Below are 22,788 nucleotides of genomic sequence, written 5' to 3' on the forward strand. Positions count from 1 at the left end.
CTTCTGTCTCGCTCTATCTTGGCTGCTAGTGGAACAAGACTTGGAATCTTGTCCCCTGCTGGTTAATTGGAAAGGTGCTTGAAGCTGTCCTCGCCCTAGGGTCCAGGTACCCCGACTGTGCACGGCCTCCGGTCCAGATTACCACTGTCAGCACCGGCGGGCTACAACCCTGCCCCGGTCCACTTAAGATCTCCCGTGACCGGATCTCCATCGCCTGTGGCCCTGCTCTGCTGTCTGCCACCTAGTCAGCTCAGGTAGTCTGGTAGTTCGGGAGCTACAACCCCCGACTACCTCTTCACTCCTCTCACTTCCTCTGCAACTCACTAACTGTCTTGTTCCCTCCCCGAACACCTCTGAACCCCTAGGTGGGCGTCACCATCTGCCTGGTCTCGCCCACTGGTGTGTCCCTATTGTCCTGGGGGGGTGACTAGGCTTTCGTGGCTGGTGTTTGTACCTGTGTGTGGTTGTGTTGGAGGCCAAGGAGTAGGGAATCCTGCATCTGGAAGATGGATCCAGTCTCCTGTGACAACCTAATTTAGAAGAAAAAGGAGAAGTGGTGTCGTGTCGCCAGAACTGAAGTCCTGACTTGACTGCTGGGTGTGTGTGAGTTGCTCTTACCTCTACCCCAAGTGGAACCCACCCACAGGTGGTTGTCCTAGTGAACGGAAAGTCCCAAGCTTTATGATGGCCAACCCCCTGCCTACTCTAGTTCAGCTCCCCAGTGAGAAGGATCCTAATCTGTATGAAAAGTGTATGTGGAACACCGGTGATTAACCCCCTCCTTACCTTAAATGAGGTGCAGTACCCTGTGGCGACTGGAGCCGCAGGGGTGCCACATTACAAATACCTATGAAAACTAAAAAACCCATATGAGAACAGACAGGGATACTGCAGAGATAATTTCACATTATAAGGTTAAGATAAACCCTTTTCTAACCAACTCAAACCTAGAGTTGCTACTACCATTCCACGTTGCCATCAGGTAGAATTTATGAAGAAAATACTGATAACATAGCTCATAATTGTGCAGATAATAAAGAATCACTTTCCACATACAATAATAACAAGGACAATACTGAAGTACAATGCCTCCACATAGCCCAGAAGGTGTACCCTCTCACCTCTATATGGATTCCTTCCTCTCCATTACCCCTCTCCCCCTTCCTATGTAACAACTCAACAAACAAGATCTGATCAAACTTCTCTGTTTACAGCACTCTCAATGATTCTCCTGTTATTGGCATTTCAGGTTCCCTTTAACGTGTCCTGAAGTGGGGTTTTTTTTGTTTAATGTTTTGCTGACATTTTCTATAAATGTTTTGAGGGCAGTTTTTAAGGTGGGGTTTTCTTAACAGTGTTTTAATTGTTTTGGGGGGAATTTTTGGGATTTTTTTTTACATTCTTTAGACAGTGAAGAAGAGGCTTACATTTTTGTGTCAAAAATGCATACAAAATGAAAAGAAAAATACCAGGTGTCTTTCAGTCATTTATTTTTTTAGCCTCTCCATTGATTTTTATTGTAATGTGAAAAACAGACATGTACTTCCTTTTTTTTCTTTAAATTTTCCCCTGATATTGTCAAAAAAGAAAAAAAAAGAATATAAAAAATAAATTAAAATTAGGTTTCAAATCATAGTTGGAATCCTATTAGACACACCGTGTAATTTGTACGTGTGCGGTACGTATTTGCACGTACCGGAGACACGTACACACGGAGACCCATGTTAATCAATGGTAGATGGCACACACACGTAAAATCACACGGAATGTGTGTCCGTGAGGTAAGTACGTGTGTGCGATTTTCTACACGGACAACATGTCCATTTTTGGCTGGCAGCACGCAGGCACGGAGACGCTTTAGTCTATGGGTCCGTGCCTGCACGTACCGCACACGGAGTATGTCCGTGTTCAGCACGTTTCGTGCGTGCGTTTTTACACTAGTGATCTTATTTTTATTTTTTTTTTAATTAAATTCAGTATACTTACCTTTTTTCCTGCTGTTCTCAGTCATACTTACATTGGCGCTCGGTTTTTTTGTTCCCCCGACTCATACTGCTCCCCGATCACCAGCGCGGCGAGGAACAGCTGTGCATAGAATGCGCGGAAACAATTACTTTGAATATGCCAGCCGCTCATTAATCAATCTCGTATTCCCTGCTTTCCCCACCCACCGGCGCCTATGATTGGTTGCAGTCAGACACGCCCCCCACGCTGAGTGACAGCTGTCTCACTGCACCCAATCACAGCAGCCGGTGGGCATGTCTTTACTGTGCAGTAAAATAAATAAATAAATAATTAAAAAAAACGGCGTGCAGTCTCCCCCCCATTTTAATACCAGCCAGATAAAGCCATACGGCTGAAGGCTGGTATTCTCAGGATGGGGAGCTCCACGTTATGGGGAGCCCCCCAGCCTAACAATAACAGTCAGCAGCCACCCAGAATTGCCGCATACATCATATGCGACAGTTCTGGGACTGTACCCGGCTCTTCCCGATTTGCCCTGGTGCGTTGGCAAATCGGGGTAATAAGGAGTTATTGGCAGCCCATAGCTGCCACTAAATCCTAGATTAATCATGTCAGGCGTCTCCCCGAGATTCCTTCCATGATTAATCTGTAAATTACAGTAAATAAACACACACAGACACGAAAAAATCCTTTATTAGAAATAAAAAACACAAACATATACCCTGGTTCACCACTTTAATAAGCCCGAAAAAGCCCAGCTCTGCTGCATGGAGGTGACCGGAGCTGCAGCAAACACCGTCGCTCCTGTCACCTCCACGCAGCTAATGAAGGCAATAGCACGATCAGCTGTATTCAGCGTTGGCCGCGAGTAACCTCAGTGACAGCTCAGCTGATCGCACTATTGCCTTCATTAGCTGTATTGAGGTGACAGGAGCGGCGGTGTCTGCTGCAGCTCCGGTCACCTTCATGCAGCCGAGCTGGATGCGACGCTGGACCATCCTGGAGTACGCCGGACATGGAGGGCTTTTTCGGGCTTATTAAAGTGGTGAACCAGGGTATATGTTTGTGTTTTTTATTTCTAATAAAGGATTTTTTCGGGTGTGTGTTTTTATTTACTGTAATTTACAGATTAATCATGGAAGAAATCTCGGGGAGACGCCTGACATGATTAATCTAGGACTTATTGGCAGCTATGGGCTGCCAATAACTCCTTATTACCCCGATTTGCCAACGCACCAGGGCAAATCGGGAAGAGCCGGGTACAGTCCCAGAACTGTCGCATATAATGTATGCGGCAATTCTGGGCGGCTGCTGACTGATATTGTTAGGCTGGGGGGCTCCCCATAATGTGGAGCTCCCCATCCTGAGAATACCAGCCTTCAGCCGTATGGCTTTATCTGGCTGGTATTAAAATGGGGGGGGACCGCACGCCGTTTTTTTTAATTATTTATTTATTTATTTTACTGCACAGTATAGACACGCCCACCGGCTGCTGTGATTGGGTGCAGTGAGACAGCTGTCACTCAGCGTGGGGGGCGTGTGTGAATGCAACCAATCATAGGTGCCGGTGGGTGGGGAAAGCAGGGAATACGAGATTGATTAATGAGCGGCCGGCATATTCAAAGTAATTGTTGCCGTGTATTATCTGCACAGCTGTTCCTCGCAGCGCTGGTGATCGGGGAGCGGTAAGAATGAGAGAGGGCTACTAACTTCAGTCACTCAGGGGATTAGCGGTCACCGCTGAATCCTTCACAGGTGACCGCTAGTCAGTACGCGGCACACAGACAGAGCCGCGGCATGACAATGAAGTCGGGTGAAGTTCACCCGAGTTCATTCTCATCGCGCAACTCTGTCTGCTGTCAGCCGACATGTATCAACGACATTGTGCAACACACAAACGGACATTCCACACGGACATTCCACGTACACATACACGGGCATTTTACACACAAACATGGACATTTTACACGTACACACGGCTCGCATACACCATCACACGGATGCCATACGTACCGGAGAAACGACCCAAAAAAACGGAACACGGACCCGAAAAACAGAACGTAAGACACGTACATTTTTTTTGCGGAAGTGTGTTTTAGGCCTTAGAAAAATTTGCTCATGAGCCCCTTTTTCAAAATGATGCACTTGGTTTATGATTTCTGTGGAAAACCAAAAATGCTGTTTATTATTTTTATTATATTATCTTTAACTTTTTTTGTAACACTATAGTGCCAAATGTTGCATGTTCTGTTAAAATGTCACAGGACTTGCACAAAAATTTTAGTCATATCATGAAGACATACAATCCCACCAAGGACAACATCTGCAAGCAGTTTGTATATTCTCCCCGTGTTTGTGTGGGTTTCCTCCGGGTTCCTCCCACACCCCCAAGACATACTGATAGGGAATTTAGATTGTGATACCCCATGGGGACATTGTTGCCAATGCATGTAAAGTGCTGTGGAATTAATGACGTTATATAAATAAATAAATATTTCATCAGTAAAATCACTCTTGGAGGAGTACATTTACACAAAGACTTTGTTTTTCTTAAAAAGGTCCCAAATGATGAATCAGTTGAAAAAAATCTACAAACTCCAAACCATGAACACATTAACAAACATAAGGAAAATAAAAACAGCTAAATAAAATAGACTTTGAAAAAAAATACAAATTAATGAAAAAATGAATAAGGCACTAATGAAAAATACAAAAAAAATAGACAAAAAAGTCGTAAAATAGAGAAGAAAAAAAAATGAAACCGCTAAGGTTTGTGAGTCCTGTGTGTGGAAGACATCATAGAAACCTGTTCCCACCCAGTATATCAGAGAGAACTAAAAAATTAAATAAAGAGCCAACAGAGATGAAAAATATTGAATATGTAGGATATAAGTCATGTAATGAACAGAAAAGGTATTATTCTAATCTACATACACATGAATGCTTAATCTGAAAAATTATCTTAAAGGGAACCTGTCACCAGTTTTTTGCCCTATAAGCTGCGGTCACCACCAGTGGACTCTTATATATAGCATTCTAAAATGCTATATATAAAAGCCTGGGGTCTTATATACATGCTGTATATAGAATGCTCTATATAACAGCCCACTTGTTGTGGCCGCAGTTTATAGGGCAAAAAACTAGTGACAGGTTCCCTTTAAACGACAGGTATCGATTAACGGAATACAAATAAAGCAACTACTCGTGAAATTGGATGTTTCTTTTGCATTTTCTCTACCCTTATAGACTTTACAGAAGTGTACAAATAATTTATAGCCTTAAGGCCGCTTTATACGCTGCGATATTGTTACCGATATCGCTAGCGAGCGTACCCGTCCCCATCGGTTGTGCGACATGGGCAAATCACTGCCCGTGGCACACAACATCGCTCAGACCCGTCACACTACTTACCTGCCTAGCGACGTCACTATGACCGGCGAACCGCCTCCTTTCTAAGGGGCCGGTTAGTGCGGCGTCACAGCGACGTCACTAAGCGGCCGCCCAATAGAAGCAAAGGGGCGGAGATGAGTGGGACGTAACATCCCGCCCACCTCCTTCCTTCCTTCATTGCCGGCGACCGCAGGAACGACGAACAACATCGTAACTGCAGCAGCAACGATAATTGGGAATAGGGGGGCATGTCACCGATGAGCGATTTTGAACGTTTTTGCGACGATTCAAAATCGCTCATAGGTGTCACACGCAACGACATCGCTAATGCGGCCGGATGTGCGTCACAAAATACGTGACCCCAACGACATCACTTTAGCGATGTCGTAGCGTGTAAAGCGGCCTTAACAGTATAATTGTAGTTTACAGATAATCACTCACCATTTGGGGCATTGACGCACAGAGCTTTATTGATAATTTGCTTGGGCACCAGTAGTGCTTCGTTAAGACTGAAACCTAGAAAAAAAAAGGGAAATACTTAATGTCAACTCATTAATCACAAATGATAACTTTGTGTTCAAACATTAATTGCTGCTTGAGCAAAATTAAGAGACAGAAATGTTACAGTCTGGCGATTGAGTACTTTATCTTTATATTAGTAGAAGAAAACGCTAAGCCCATATGTAAGAGAGCCTTAGTACCGCTTATTATTGTGAGATTTTTTTTTTCCATTGCTTTTTTCCTTTGTTACCTTTGGCATGTAGTTCAGTGCTTAAAGTTTCCACTGTAATAATACAGTACTATTAGCCATTACCACTAGATGACACTATCATAGGGGAGGCCACAGGAAGGGTTTGGGCATGTACAATAGTGTTACTGGATAGAGATGAGCGAGTACCAGAATATTCGTAATGACTACACTCGTAACGAGTACTTTGTAATTCATTCCGAATAGCGAGTACAATACAAGTCAAAGGGAAATGTAAGTAATTTTTTGTTGGACCCAACAAAGAGGTCTGGAGGCCTGAGAAAAAGGCTGAAATGGATAAGTAAGTGATTAAACTGAATGGGGAGAGCCTGGAGCATATGCCTGCATGCTTTTCTGACTCACATATGGTGTTTGGGAATGAGGATGTCACAGTATTATGCCACTTTTATAGATGCACAAGAGCACCTACCAAACCTAACCCAAATTGCATTTTACAGGCCAAAAAGGTTAAGAAACAGTTTTTCCTGCATAATTACTTGAATATGTATATACATTCCTTTCCCAAGAAGCTGCAAAAACCCTAGTACATGCCCTTATTATCTCCCGCCTGGATTATTGCAACCTCCTGCTCTGTGGCCTCCCTTCTAACAGCCTGACACTCCTACAATCTATTCTAAACTATGCTGCCCAGCTCATCCACCTGTCCCCCCGCTACTCCCTGACTTCTCCTCTCTGCCAATCTCTTCACTGGCTTCCCATTGCCCAACGACTCCAGTTCAAAACACTAACCATGACCTACAAAGCCATCCACAACCTGTCTCCTCCCTACATCTCTGACCTAGTCTCCCGGTACTTATCTGCACGTAACCTTCGATCCTCACAAGATCTACTTCTCTACTCCCCTCTCATCTCCTCTTCCTACCATCGCATCCAAGATTTCTCCCGTGCCTCCCCCATACTCTGGAATGCTCTGCCTCAACCATCAGACTCTCGATTACCTTGACAAGCTTCAAAAGGAACCTGGAGACCCACCTCTTCCGACAAACCTACAACCTGCCGTAACCCTCAGTCTGATACAGCGCCGCACAATCAACTCTACCCTAAACTACTGTATCCTCATCTATCCCTTGCAGACTGTGAGCCCTCGCGGGCAGGGACCTCTCTCCTCCTGTACCTGTCTGTGTCTTGTATTGTTTATGATTATTGTACTTGTCCCTATTATGTACACCCCTTTCACATGTAAAGCGCCATGGAAGTGATGGCGCTATAATAACAAATAATAATAATAATAATATCTAAGACTACATAATCTGGAGAAAAAAAATATCCCTTTTAGAATTTGTTCACAAGTAGTGTTTTGGCTTTTTTTTATTTTTACTTTTACAATTGGGAGCGCCTTGACATACATTTTGTAGGTCCCCCTGTCATACATAATTTCTAGTTAGCTATTCCTCAGCACTTTACAAGCCAGCTAGAATGTGCCAGTTGGTATGTTGATCTTTGACCTGAGGGGCCTCTAATGATCTTGTAACATATGTTTTGGAGGGACTGCTGTTACTTATACATTTGGGAGGTCCCTCCCTTATTGAGACTCAGATAATGGAATACATATTGCATAGCAGTTAAACAGTGCGCCTATTGTAGAGCTGGGCTTTACCCTCCTCCTCTTCCTCCTCCTCCATGTCATTCTGCAGCTCTCATTTCAAGTTTTCAGAGGGCTTGCAGGTGTCAGGAAACCTGAGTTTGGTGAGGGCCCTGAGGTAGCCCAGTAACATACGTTTGGGAGGGACTGCTCTTACTTTTACATTTGGGCAGTCGATCCCTCATTGAGACTCAGATAATGGTATATATATTCTGTGGCGCCCTGGACAAGCCAGGTCATCACAGGAACTGCAACAACACACCCCACACCCCGGCTAGGCACATCAAAGTCAGACAAAAATTCTTGTTGCCTCCCTCCAGGGGCTGATGTCCACACCAGGGGGTGGAGCCAGGTGGTTGGCCCCACCCACCGAGGAGTTCACAGTCCTGGAGGCAGGAAAAGGAAGTTAGTTCAGTTCAGTTTGAGAGTGAATGAGTGAAGTGGTAGTGGAGCAGACTGACCGTGTCAGGGTACGTGGCCTGGGCACATACAGCAAGGTTGGCAGACGGCGGTGACCGTCTGCAGGAGGGGCTGATTGACGTGAACCATAAGGACCGGGGACAGTCGGTGGCCCGCCGGTACCGGATCGGGGAACGAAGAGAAGCCAGCACCATTCGGCAGGGCCTACGGACCCCGACCAGTCTTGGAGTCGCCATAAAACCGGTCAAATCCGTCAGCGAAGGGAACCTCCGGGGTTTCCCAGCAGTCAAGACCCGATTGAAGGCAACTGCTCAAACCGTGAAGGGAAATACAGTCACCGCCAAGGCTACAGTTCCCAGGGCCAGAGCCTGCGGGCAAAAGGGACTCCCTCAGCATCCATCCAAGCTGGGGAGCAGGTTACCGGTGGGAAGCCATCAGAACCGAGAACATAACACAGGTGCAGGGAAAGGCAGTCACCGCCAACCTACCGGGAGGAAAAACACCGCAGCCATCTGTGGGACCCGTCCATCCAGCCGTTTGTTTTACCGGAGACTTTGCATTCATCATTGGCTGAGTGAGTACCACTGTGCCGTGCGGCACCGCGCTGCCCCCGCGACCCTGCACCTCCACAGGTCCCGTAACCCACCTGTCATCTCTCCCTCACCGGGCCCCGGGACAACCAACCCCCCTACCCACGGAGGGGAAAAACAACATCCAAGCTGCTCCCCGTCATCGCTCCCGGGATTCCCGTCCAGAGCAGCGGTGGTGTCACAACCTCACCACAACCGTGGGTGGCGTCACGGACAATAAATCCCCAAAACCATTCCCCTTTTCACTCACGGGAGAGGAGCGCCGCTCGAGTCCTCGGATCCGGCCCACCACTCGAGCCACCGAGCAGCAAGCGAAGCAGTAGCAGTGCCGGACCCGAGCGTGGTGAGCACAGCGTCCCCTCCCCGCCCGCGACAACTTGGCGTCACAAACAGGATCTTACCGCTCTGCTGTCTGGTAGAGGTGCGCCTTGTGACCGCTGGAGGTGTCCGGCCGAAAATTTTGAGACGTCGCCATTTTGGGCGCGAAAAGTCCCCGCTCGAGTGTCTTCCCGAGCAGCGGAGGCGCGAAAGTCGAAACCCCGCCCCTGTAGAGGAGGAGCCGGAAAAAGACTAAGGGGGACGGAAACATGATGTCTGCGCCCGACGGAGCCGCTGGAGGAGCGGCGGTCGCAGCCGCAGTGGCACTCTTGGATGGGAATGGGCCCGCCCAGGTCCTGGCCGCACTGGCGGGGGGCGCCGCGGCCCTAGCTCTCGCTCAGGTGATGACGTTCTCCTTGCCCTATGTGCCCGGAGCTACCTGGCGATGGGAAACCTGACACGTTGCAGGTCTTCCGGAAGAAGCTTAGTCCGCTACTAGAACTGTACCCCCTGACTGATAAGCAACGTGCAGTGGTAGTGCTGGGGCAGCTAACCGGCGCGGCTGAGCAGGAGGCGGAGACCTGGGCTGAGGGGGACCGGTCCTCTGTAGCCACCATCTTTGAGAAGCTGCAGACTGCCTTTGAGACCCGTACCAAAGCCGAGCTGCGGATGCAGTTTTATCAATGCCGGCAATGGCCCGCGGATAGTATTCGGGACTATGCCTTGCGCCTACAAACCGCCCTCTGCACACTGAAGCGGGTAGACACCATTAACGATGCGGACATCAACAAAATGTTAGTTGAACAGTTTGTGCAGGGGATGAGGTCCTCGGAGGACCGCAAACAACTCCAGGTGTGGGCCCTAGAACACCCTGATGTGGACTTTGCTGTGTTAAAGGAACGGGCCATTAAAGCTCTGCAGCCCCCAGCATCGGAAGTCCCTGAGACAGCCCCATGGCCAGTTGAGACGGCTCCCGTCGTGGTGGCCCCTGCCCTCCCAACGCCTCCGGTACCTGCAGCCCCAAGCGGAATGATGGAGGAACTGGCTGCCCAGGTCCGCCGCATGGATGGGGACCTCGCCAAGATCCTCGCCGCACTCCAGCCTCCGACCAGATCCCAGCCCCCGGGGAAGATGCAGCTCGCAGACAGCCCCGAGGATGTCCCCTGGATGCAGCGGAGAAGGGCCAATGACTCACGGTATTAACCTCCGATTTGTTACAGGTGCAGCAAGCCCGGCCACTACTCCCGACGGTGTCCGTTAAACGAGCAACCCCTGGGGCCACGGGCCAATCCTCAAGAGTAGAACCCAGTGGCCCCCCAGACTGGCGGGATCAGTACATCGGAGCCCGGCCCATCATCCCCCTGGCAGTGGACGGCATCCCGCTGATGGCTCTCCTGGACACTGGATCTCAGGTAACAACAATACCATACACACTGTATCAACGGTATTGGGGGAAGGACGAACTTGCCCCCCCAGATGGCAGCATGACACTGATTGCCGCTGATGGACTCCCATTGACCCAAGTGGGGTACAAACAAGTGGCCATGACTGTGGGACGAGCTGAACTGCAACACCAAGGGTTGATTGTGATAATGAATGAACCCAGCGATCATAACCCGAAAGTAGTGCTAGGGACTAATGTGATGGAGCACTGTATGAGTGAGGTGCTGACCCTACTGCAGCAGCTGGCTGCCACAGGGCGGGGAGCCGACAGAGAGCTGTGCAGCGTGAGATCCGGGCCCTGATGTATCGCCAGCATGTGAACTCGACAGGAGGAGATATTGGGGGAGTGAGAGTGATGGATGCGGCCCCTTTGATTGTGCCTCCCAAGAGCGAGATGATGATTTGGTGTAGGGCAGCGGTAGGGCCCCAAGGGCGGGACTACCCCGCCATGATAGAGCCCATGCCCTCTGAACACTGGCCCACAGTAATGGCCGCCCGAGGGGTGGTAGACGTCAAGAAAGGGAGAGTGCCCGTAAGGGTGCTGAACTGTGGGGAGGAAGAGGTTAAGCTTCCCCGGTACGCTACCCTTCACAAGTTGCTCACTCTAGATCCCCCCACCATCCACGAGGCCGTTCCCCCGATTTCACCGCCTACTGCCAGTTCTCACCCATCCCTGGGGAAGTTAGATGAGTGGTGTCGGGAGCTACACGTAGGCACTGATGATACCCCTACACATCATAAGGAAGGGGTATACCGGGTGGTACAGGAGTATGAGCGAGTTTTTAGCAAACATCCTCTAGATTTTGGGCAGATTAAAGGGGTCCAACACCACATCCCCACCGGTGAACACCCCCCTATTAAAGAGAGGTACAGGCCTATTCCCCCTGCACACTACCAATGCGCCAAAGACATGTTGAGGAACATGAAGGAGGCGGGGGTTATTAGGGACAGCTGTAGTCTCTGGGCTGCCCCGTTGGTGCTGGTTAAGAAGAAGGATGGCACCATGCGGATGTGTGAGGATTACCGGAAGATTAACCAGATAACGCACAAGGATGCTTACCCTCTGCCCCGTATTGAAGAGTCCCTGGCCGCGCTGAGAACCGCTAACTACTTCTCTACCCTTGACCTCACCAGTGGGTACTGGCAGGTGGCCGTGGCGCCTGAAGACCGAGAGAAGACTGCCTTCGCCACTCCCATGGGACTCTGTGAGTTTAACAGCATGCCGTTCGGGCTGTGCAATGCCCCCGGAACCTTTCAACGGCTGATGGAATGCTGTCTGGGGCACCTAAATTTCGAGACCGTCTTGCTGTACTTGGATGATGTGATTGTGTACTCGCAGACGTATGAAGCCCACCTGGAGCACCTAGCCGAGGTGTTCGCGTCCCTTGCCAAGTATGGGATGAAGTTGAAACCCTCAAAGTTCAGTACCTTGGACATGTGGTGGGTGCGGAAGGTGTCGCCCCCGACCCCTAGAAAATCACTGCCATCCAAGACTGGCCGAGACCGACCACAGTGAGGGAAGTGAGGCAGTTCCTCAGCCTGGTGGGATATTACCGTCGCTTCATTAAGGGGTACACGAAAATGGCTGCCCCCATGCAAGACCTCCTCGTGGGACAGACCAAGGGTGGTAGATCCCTAGGAGTCCCGTTGGTGTGGGAAGAAAAGCATGAAGAATCCTTCCGCCAGCTGAGAGCGGCCCTGACCGTGGAGGAAATCCTAGCGTACCCCGACTACAGCCGCCCATTCATCCTTTACACCGATGCCAGCAATGTGGGCTTGGGGGCTGTTCTATCCCAGGTCCAAGACGGAAGGGAGAAGGTGATTGCTTATGCTAGCTGAAAACTCCAACCGACTGAAAGGAATCCCGAGAACTACAGCTCTTTCAAGCTTGAGCTCTTAGCACTGGTGTGGGCTATCCTCGAGCGGTTCCGCCATTATCTGGCAGCAGCCAAGTTCACCGCTTACACGGACAATAACCCGCTAACCCATCTAGATACAGCCAAGCTGGGCGCGTTGGAACAGCGGTGGGTGGCCAGGTTAGCCAACTACGATTTCACCATCAAGTACCGGGCCGGCCGTACCAAAGTTAATGCCGATGCACTCTCCCGGATGCCCCACTTGTCGGAAGAGGGGCCGGAGGATGACAACCTCGAAGAGATCGAGTTGCCTGCGTTCCACCGGCCGCTAACTGAGAAGGTGCATCCATCAACAACGGGTGAACCTAGACCCACTGCCCAGTCAGGAGTGGCAAGAAGCTCAGGACCAGGCACCTGCTGTCCGCTTAGTCAAGACCCTGGTGGAACAGGGTTCTGCCGGGATAGACCCTGCCGCCCCTGCTGAAGCCCAACGTTTGTGGCGAGAACGAACCCGGCTGTACCTGCACCAGGGGAAGTTGTATCGTGAGCTGATTAACCCGAAGACCCACGAGAAGGTCCGCCAGCTAGTGATTCCCCAGGCTAACGTGCCCACCGTCCTGCAAGCATACCATGATAGGGCTGGACACTTTGGGTGGAAGAAGCTGGAGATGCTGTTGAGGGAGCGGTGCTATTGGAGTGGGATGCGAGAATCTGTGGAGGCCTGGTGCCGAGAATGCGGTCCCTACGCATTGAGAAGGAAGGACGAGGCCAGCCAGAAGGCACCCCTACACCCGATCATTACGCATCAACCGCTGGAGCTGGTTGCCCTCGACCATGTGAAGCTCACCCCCAGCCGAAGTGGGTATACCTACGCTCTGACCATTGTAGACCAATATTCAAGGTTCATGGTGGTTGTCCCAGTTAAGGACCTAACCGGCCGTACCGCCGCTAGAGCGTTCCAGGCTTATTTCTGTCGACCGCATGGGTACCCCGAGAGGGTGCTTACCGATCAGGGTCCGGCCTTTGAAGCGGAGGTATTCCAAGAATTCTGCCAGTTGGACGGCTGCAAGAAAATCCGGACCACGCCTTACCATGCCCAAACCAATGGCATGTGTGAAAAGATGAACCACTTGGTCCTGGGCCTCCTCAAGACGTTACCGCTGGAAGAGCGGAACCTGTGGCCGAAAAAGCTACCTGACCTGGTCGATATGTATAACAACATCCCTTCCAGCTCTACGAAATGCACCCCAGCATACCTGATGAGGGCTAGCCCCGGCCGGCTACCAGTGGATTTAGAAATGGGGTTGGAAGCCCCAGAAGTACTCCCTTCGACTGCTGGATGGGACACTCGGCGGAGAGCACAGTACCGACAGGTCCAGGAATATGTTGAAAAGAACTTGTGCCGGAGTCGGGGACAGCAGGAGCAGTGCTTCAACAAGAAGGCGCCTGCCGGTCCCTTCCAGCCTGGGGATGTAGTGCTGAAGCGAAAAAAAAGGACCCACAAGCTGGATGATCATTGGGAGAAGACCCCGTATGTAGTACAGCCCACCGGATGGGAGAATGGGAAGGCCTATCAGATCAGCCGTGACAAGGGAAGACTTTGGCCACGGTTTCCCGAGACCATCTAAAGAGATGCCCACCACCATTGAGGGTAGCAGCTGAAGCTCCAGTTCCCAGGCCGGCGGAGGAGAAAGAAAAAGATGTAATCCATACCGTGATGGGTGATTTCCCGGCAGACTGGCCTACGCAGAACGGCGTGGTGATTCTTCCAGTGATACTGTTCCCACAACCCGTGGATGGGGAAGTGATGGAAGTGATCGACCATGAGCCAGTGCCCAGGGATGTACCTGTACCCAGCTCCCCTACGCCTCCGCCTTCCCCACACAATAGCGGGGAGGAGGAACTAGTTGTTCCCTCTGCCCCACTGCCTGCCACCACTGACACTGGTCCCCAAAGGTCCACACATCCCAACCTAGGTAGACCCCCACTTAGGTACAGGGAAACTACTCTTTAAGGGGGGCTTTGGGTGTTGAGTGTATAGATTTAAAGTTTAAATGATAAGAATGAATCAACCGGAGAAGTTATCTGATTGGAAACGTGATTGAACCGGCTGTTGCCGGCAAGTTGTCCCCGTAGGGACCCTTTATTACCGTTGGCATGAGGAACTCTTCATGGACATGCCTGAGAACTAGCAGGGCACTCACGAACTGGTGGGGTTGTAAATAGTTTGGAGCCTGCTTTCCGTTACCGCCTCCGGAGAGGCAGATTGGAGGAAGGGCCTGCAGTGGAGTAGGCTGGGGCCCGGCCACCACCGGAACTGGTGGCGATTCTCTGGGGGGGTTCAGGGGTCCTGATTTACGCGGGTCCCCTGAAAGGGGACCGTACCCGCTCAGGCAACTTGGTTCTGGACTGGGGTCAAGGGGTGCTGCCCACTTCTTAGGGGCAGCATCAGGGCCAGGTTGTTTGGGTGGGAGAAGAGTGGAAGCCGTACTGTTTAATAAACATAAAGGCAATAGGAAAATTTCCAGCGTCTCCAGAAGATAAAATAGTTCTTCTATGAAGGGGTGGATTAGTGAAGAGGGGTGAGCTGAAAATTCTCTGTTTTTTTGTATTTCACTAGTGAAGAGGGGTGAGCTGAAAATTCTCTGTTTTTTGTTTAATAAACATATAAGGTTAGCAACGTTTAAGAATGTGCCTCCCGTATGGGAAGATTGATAAAAATGCTTGTGTTTTAATGTTTGTATGTTTTATACCCCTTTTTCTACAGTTAACAAAAATAAAACCGGTGATGGACGGGCAGCCCGCGGACGGTCTGCATTTTACTAAGGGGGAATGTGGCGCCCTGGACAAGCCAGGTTGTCACAGGAACTGCAACAACACACCCCACACCCCGGCTAGGCACATCAAAGTCAGACAAAAATCCTTGTTGCTTCCCTCTAGGGGCTGATGTCCACACCAGGGGGTGGAGCCAGGCGGTTGGCCCTACCCACAGAGGAGTTCACAGTCCTGGAGGTAGGAAAAGGAAGTTAGTTCAGTTCAGTTTGAGAGTGAAGGAGTGAAGTGGTAGTGAAGCAGACTGACTGTGTCCGGGTACGTGGCCCGGGCACATACAGCAAGGTTGGCAGACGGTGGTGACCGTCTGCAGAAGGGGCTGATTGACATGAACCGTAAGGACCGGGGACGGGCGGTGGCCCGCCTGTACCGGATCGGGGAATGAAGAGAAGCCAGCACCATTCGGCAGGGCCTACGGACCCCGACCAGGCTTGGAGTCGCCGTAAAACCGGTCAAATCCGTCAGCGAAGGGAACCTCCGGGGTTTCCCAGCAGTCAAGACCCGATTGAAGGCAACTGCTCAAACCGTGAAGGGAAATACAGTCACCGCCAAGGCTACAGTTCCCAGGGCCAGAGCCTGCGGGCAAAAGGGGCTCCCTCAGCATCCATCCAAGCTGGGGAGCGGGTTACCGGTGGGAAGCCATCAGAACCGAGAACATAACACAGGTGCAGGGAAAGGCAGTCACCGCCAACCTACCGGGAGGAAAAACACCGTAGCCGTCTGTGGGACCCGTCCATCCAGCCGTTTGTTTTACCGGAGACTTTGCATTCATCATTGGCTGAGTGAGTACCACTGTGCCGTGCGGCACCGCGCTGCCCCCGCGACCCTGCACCTCCCCAGGTCCCGTAACCCACCTGTCATCTCTCCCTCACCGGGCCCCAAGACAACTAACCCCGCTACCCACGGAGGGGAAAAACAACATCCAAGCTGCTCCCCGTCATCGCTCCCGGGATTCCCGTCCAGAGCAGCGGTGGTGTCACAACCTCACCACAACCGTGGGTGGCGTCACGGACAATAAATCCCCAAAACCATTCCCCTTTTCACTCACGGGCGAGGAGCGCCGCTCGAGTCCCCGGATCCGGCCCACCACTCGAGCCACCGAGCAGCAAGCGAAGCAGTAGCAGTGCCGGACCCGAGCGTGGTGAGCGCAGTGTCCCCTCCCCGCCCACGACATATTCCATAGCAGTTTACAATATGCCCATTGGGCTTTACCCTCCTCCTCCTCCATGTCATTCTGCGGCTCTCAATTCAAGTTTTCAGAGGGCCTTTAGGCTTCTTGACACCTCACTTAGATATTTCCTTATTTTTGAAAGAAAAGCACATTTTTTTCAATGAAGCTAACATTAAATTAATCAGAAATACACTCTATACATTGTTAATGTGGTAAATGACTATTCTAGCTACAAATGTCTGGTTTTGAATGCAATATTTATATAGGTGTATAGAGGCCCATTTCCAACAACCACCACTTTAGTGTTCTAACGGTACATTGTGTTTGCTAACTGTGTTAGAAGGCTAATGAATGTTCAGAAATCCATTGAAAACTCTTGTGCAAGTAGGTTAGCACAGCTGAAAACAGTTTTGCTGATTAGAGAAGCTATAAAACTGACCTTCCTTTGAGCTAGTTGAGAATCTGGAGAATTACATTTGTTGGTTGCATTAAACTCTCAAAATGGCCAGAAAAAGAGAACTTTCATGTGAAACTCGACAGTCTATACTTGTTCTTAGAGATGAAGGATATTCCATGGTAGAAATTGTCAAGAAACTGAAGATTTCCTACAACGGTGTGTTCTACTCCCTTCAGAGGAGAGCACAAACAGGCTCTAACCAGAGTAGAAAGAGAAGAGAAATGGGATGCCCCACTGCACAACTGAGCAACAAGACAAGTACATTAGAGTTTCTAGTTTGAGAAATCGACAGCTCACAGGTGCTTAACTGGACAGTACCTGCAAAACCCCAGTGTCAACGTCTACAGTGAAGAGGTGATTTCGGGATGCTGGCTTTCACAGCAGAATGGCAAAGAAAAAGCTATATCTGAGACTAGCTAATAAAAGGAAAAGATTATAATGGGCACAAGAACACAGACATTGGACAGAGGAAGATTGGAAAAAAGTGTCATGGACAGATGAATCGAAGTTTGAGGTGTTTGGATCACACAAAAGAACATTTGTGGCTTTTATAGACCATATGACACTGCACAGCCAGCCAATCACAGTAATGCCACAACCAAGATGGCTGCGGCATTATTGTTATTGGTTAAGAAGCCCAGCATGTTTAGTGGCTGAAAATCAGGTGTCAAACCAGCTGGGCTGGACATACGACTATAGCGAGGTGAATACACAAAATCTCGCAATATAACGAGTACCCCGAATACCGTACTATTTGTGCGAGTAGCAAATAGTAACGATTACACACGCTCATCACCATTAGTGGACTTTTGGGGTTGAGACAGAGTAAAAAGTACAGGATGGTCTTGGAAAATAAACTAAGCCATGGAGAATTTTTTTTTCTCCTTTGTAAAGTGATGTTCAAGTGCCAAAGGTTTATCAATGTGAAGTTTGGCGTCTTGATGAGCGGTCCTTAACACTAGAAGTCCCAGGAATTTCGAGCTCCTTAGGGTTTCAATGGTAGAAATGTTAAATGACCCCTCTCTGGGACTTCTAGTGTTAAATGATAGTACTCCCTTTCTATAGAGCAATTGTGCTATATAACTTAGTATTTTGGGACTCCTCTCTTGGTTACTTAAAGTATTCTGTGATATGAAAGCTGTGTGCTCACTGCCGATGCAAGTGAGTAAAATACATGAAGGAGTTGTGGCATAGCAGCCACAAGGATGCATGGATGCATGGCAGGCTGTACCCTGGGGTAGTCAGGTCAAGGCTGACAGCTGCTTTAAATGCAACCTGGACCTGGTGGGCTTGTTGCAGCACCGCACAATCCTAAAATGGGAGCCACCTTTACACACTGCCTGCAGGATAAGGATGGATCATATCTTTAAACAGGCATAATCCACTGAAAACATAAATATTTTATGCTAATAAACTAAACACATCTGTTTAGTGACTTCTGTTTATAATTGCTTAGGTTGAGGTCATATATAGCGCTCGCAAAAATGTCAAAGCTGTTGCTTGCTGTTAATAGCCATTCTAAACCATGTGGCCATTAAAATGGTTGTCTAGGTTTATGATCAAAGTCGCCAATCACTCTATATCACTGCAGACTTCTGAATCTTCACCGTGTGCCACTGCCGACCACACACTGTCAGGATTCTCCACTGTCAGCAACAAGAGCAGGTAGCCATGGAATATGCATACTTCAAGCAATCTGACTAAATGTGTGCAGCCTTGCTCAATACAATTAAATTGAGCAATGCCATGTACGTCTAGTTGGAATATGGCTGGAAGTATGCCTATCACATACTTGAGGTCACATGACCACACGCTCTTGTCGCTGTCATCAGGGAATCCTGACAGCGCATGGTGTGTGCACTCTGTGAGGATTCAGAAGTTTGGAGTCATATAGCGTGATTGCAGACTTCCATCACAAACTTGGACACCACCTTTAAAAATAGGTGAGGGGGGAGGGAGGAGAGCCACAATCTTATTCAGATCACTCTATACTACAGACATAAAAGAGGGACTGCTATCTCCTCCTTTAGATCATATTTTCGCTATCCGGAATAACAAATGTGATTTTGCAAACAACAAAATGTTCACTTCAATTGGGTAATGCTGAATACAATACACAGCACAACCCCTCCCTGTGATAAAGGCCATTTCTCTGTCTGAGCTCTATGGTCTCAGTTAAACAGCTGATTGGCTCAGGTGCTAGTAGTTGGATCCCCAATCTAATATTGCTAGCCTATACTATAGATAGGACTAGAAATGAGCGAACCCTTTAAAGTTTGGTGGACCGATCTTTACGGAGCTTCCTGGTGTTCACTGAACAGTTTGTCGAATATACAGAACCCATTTGATTTAATAGGAGGTCAAAGGTATGTGTTGTAAAATGGTGTAGGGGGCTGTTAAAGAAAGAAAGAAAATAAAGCAGGACATACTTACTGAGTCTCTGGCGTGGCTGTAACTGCGACCGGGGCTGTACTTTTGGGACCACTGATTATTCCTCATATATATTCACTACTTTCCTCGCCCACCAGAATCTTTGGTTGGCTGCAGTCAGACCCCGCCCCAGACAGTGTCTGTAATTGGTTGGAATCACAGATCCTGTCTGCGTGTCAATCGTGGTATAAAATAAATAAAATTGGCGAAGGGTCCCTTATTGATACCAGCACAGTTAAAGCCCATGGCTACAGGCTGCAGCCTCCAGCCATGCGCTTATCTTGGCTGTGTATCAAAATAAGAGGAACTGCATGCGGCTTTTTTATTAAATTATTTAAATAAATAATTTAAAAAACAGCATGCTGTCCCCCCAATTTTGATACCCAGCCAAGATAAAGCCCAAAGAATGGAGACTGGTATTCCCAGGCCGGGGAGACCCACGCGTATTGGGCCCCTCAACCTAAAACTAGCAGCCTGCAGCTATCCAGGATTGTAGCATCCATTGTGACAAACCCAGCACTTTTTACCAAGCACTTCCCGATTGCCTTGGTACGGTGGCAATCATTGTAATAATGGGTTAATCGACACTCACAGCTGCCACTAAGCCCTAGATTAGTAATGGGAGACATCTATGAGACCCCCATTACTAATATGTAAGTGAAAGTAAATAAACAAATAAATAAAGTTTTTTCTGCCAGAAGTTGTAGAATGGATGCAGGAATATGGTGTAAAAATTTCAACACTAAATCTAGATCTATTGGCAAAAAAAACCACAGTTTTCTGCCAGGAGATACAGATCTATGAGGTGAGGTCATTGAGTTCATTGAGGTCCCCTGATTTCAGGTTACCTGCGGTCACAGATGGAGGACAGTGGGAACTTACAGCTGTGACTGCAAATTACATGACATGACTCATTGCTGTGGCTCAGTTTCTGCCTGAAGGCCACAGAGTGCAGACATGTTCTAGGGCCGCTCGCACACCTTGTGTGGATTACGTCAGACCTGGGTCTTTTGGGGGTTAATAATGTGATGAAAGAGGGTGTTTTTTGTATTTTGCTTAAAATAAAGGATTTTTTCAGTGTTTGTGTATAGCTTCACTTACAGACTAGTAATGGGGGGTGTCTCATAGATGCCTCTCATTAGTAATCTAAGGCTTAGTGGCAGCCTGTAGCCATATGCTTTTTCTGTGCTGGTATCAATAGAATGGGGGGACTTTATGCCAATTTTGTGTATTTTATTTATTTTATACCACAATATAGATGCGCAGACTGGTTCTGTGATTGCAACCAATCAGACACTGTCTGGGAGTGGGGTCTGACTGCAGCCAGTCAGAGATGCTGGTGGGAGGGTAAAGCAGTTAATATGTATGAGGGATAATCAGCAGCCTTGGAAGTACAGCTGCAGGAGCAGTTACAGCCACAGGGAGACTTGGTAGGTATGTCGCCCTTTAACCCTTTTGCTTCCTTTTTTTTTAACAATTATTTGCCTGGCAATCACAGCCATGCCAATACTTGACATGGCTGTGATGGGGCCATGAGTAGGTTTTCTGCAAACAAATACTTACTTAATATTGCCGACTTTTGAGCAAAGTGTTCAGAAAACCAAGCCTGAACGAACCGGCCAAGGCTCGTACCAAATCTGAACTGAACAGGTTTGCTCATCTCTAGATAGGACATCAATTTAATAAGGCAGGAAAACATCCTTCTAGCTTTTTTTTTAACCTTAGTAAAAATACTATACATTTCATTCAGGTTTTTGACAAGCACTGTTTTATTTACACATTTTTTACATTTCTTTTTCTAAAGAGAAATTCATAGAAAAATGTTTGATAAAAGATGTTGCCTCGAGCATTCAAAACAAAAAAAGCAGTAAAAAGGAAAATTGTCATGGTGACAAACTTTTGTTTTATATAAATATAGCTTTTAACTAATGATTCACATTTAGAAAACTCAGTTTTTGCAGTAGAAATATTTATTGTTGACATACCTTTAAAAGAAAAAATAACCTGTCATCACAATTTTGCATGTTAAAACTAAAGGAATAGCCATAATGGCATTGTTATACATATTCAATGCATACTTGTCATGATTCCTTGTAGCAGAGTGCCGAAACACAGCGAGTGCAAGTTCAGCTGTCCAATCTTAGGCAAGAGCGCGCAGCCCGCAGCCACCTCAGAAGTGGCGCATCCATTAGAAGAGCCAATTCGGGCACTTTACCGAACTCTTCTGACTGCCCTGATGAGGTGGCAATCGGGATAATACTTTTGTGGTTAATGTCAGCTGTGAATAAAGCCCAGGGTTAGGAATAGAGAGGTCTCTATTAGCCACTTCCATCCCATTACTAACCTTTGTAAATCTAGTGTAAAGATGAAAACACACACACACACACACTGTAAAAAAAATGTATTCCCCCACAGTCCCCTCGTTCATCATTTTATTAATTTTGAAAAAATCCTCGATGTTCGAACGTAATCCAATGGTATAATGAACCCCAAAGCCCATCTATTCCTATGGCACTTCATTCTCAGAACAAGGCTCCATAGGTCTCACACAGTCAGATGCAGTCACGGAATTTCACACGAGACATGTGAGAAATTTCATACCTGCCGCTGACTGGCAGTGACCTACGGAGCCTCATTCTGAGAACATTCTCAGAACAAAGCTCCATAGGAATTGATGCGCGTTGTCGGATATTAGACCATTGGGTTACATCATAACTTCGAGGATTTATTTTTAATTAATAAATTGTGAACAATGGAGTGTGGGGGAGTTTTTGTTCAAATAATCTGTTTTTTTTTCCCCAGTGTGTGTTTTTAAACTCCACACTTATCAGTTTAGTAACAGGGGTGTCTGATAGACGCCTATTCATTAACCCCTAGGCTTGATGCCAGCTGCCAATTCACAGCTGACCTCAACCCCAAAAGTAGTACCGTGATTGCCACCACACCAGGACAATCATGAAGAGTGGGGCTAAGTGCTAGAATTTGCACATTTAATGGTGCGCTGCTTCTGGGGAGGCTGCGGGCTGCTATTTTTAAGGCTGGGAAAGGCCAAATACCCATAGACCTTCCCACCCTGATAATTCCAGCCCCAAGCTGTCTGCTTTTCATTTGCTGGTTATGAAAAATAAGGGGGACCCCACGCAATTTTTTTTTATTAATTATTTTAATAAATAAAAAAACAATATGGGGTTCATTCTAGTTTTGATAACAAGCCAAGGTAAAGCAGAAAGCTCGGGGCTGCAGCCTGCTGTTGTCTGTTTTACCAGTGCTGGTTATCAAAAATAGGTGGGAGCCCACAACATTTTTTTTTGCCTTTTATTGTTCACAGCAGCATACAGGCATCTTTCGCAGAAAGCTGGAGTGGCCAGTTCCAGGCTGAGAACTGCACAGAATGGAGTTCAGATTCAGAAGAAAGCCTATTACTTTCTACTGAATCTATACTTTGCTTTGTGTGTGGAGCAGGAGCTGTGTGCTCTTGCCTCCTGAGCTACCCACTTTTACAAAGTCTTTTTAGCAATCTATGGGGGTATCAAAACCAGATTGCCACTGATCTGCACAGAATGAA

The 22,788-nt window shown here is 48.2% G+C and overlaps 1 protein-coding gene across 1 annotated transcript in view; it reads right to left on the reverse strand.

The window, feature by feature from the left end:
- Positions 1-22,788, reverse strand: part of LOC142245127 (melanoregulin-like) — a 216,491-nt gene that overhangs the window by 131,992 nt on the left and 61,711 nt on the right. Inside the window, exon 3 of the mRNA XM_075317484.1 lies at positions 5,797-5,871. Coding sequence (XP_075173599.1) covers positions 5,797-5,871 — 75 coding nt within the window. The remainder of the gene's footprint in view (positions 1-5,796; positions 5,872-22,788) is intronic.

Source organism: Anomaloglossus baeobatrachus, chromosome 7, assembly GCF_048569485.1.
Source record: "Anomaloglossus baeobatrachus isolate aAnoBae1 chromosome 7, aAnoBae1.hap1, whole genome shotgun sequence".
Taxonomy (NCBI): Eukaryota; Metazoa; Chordata; class Amphibia; order Anura; family Aromobatidae; genus Anomaloglossus; species Anomaloglossus baeobatrachus.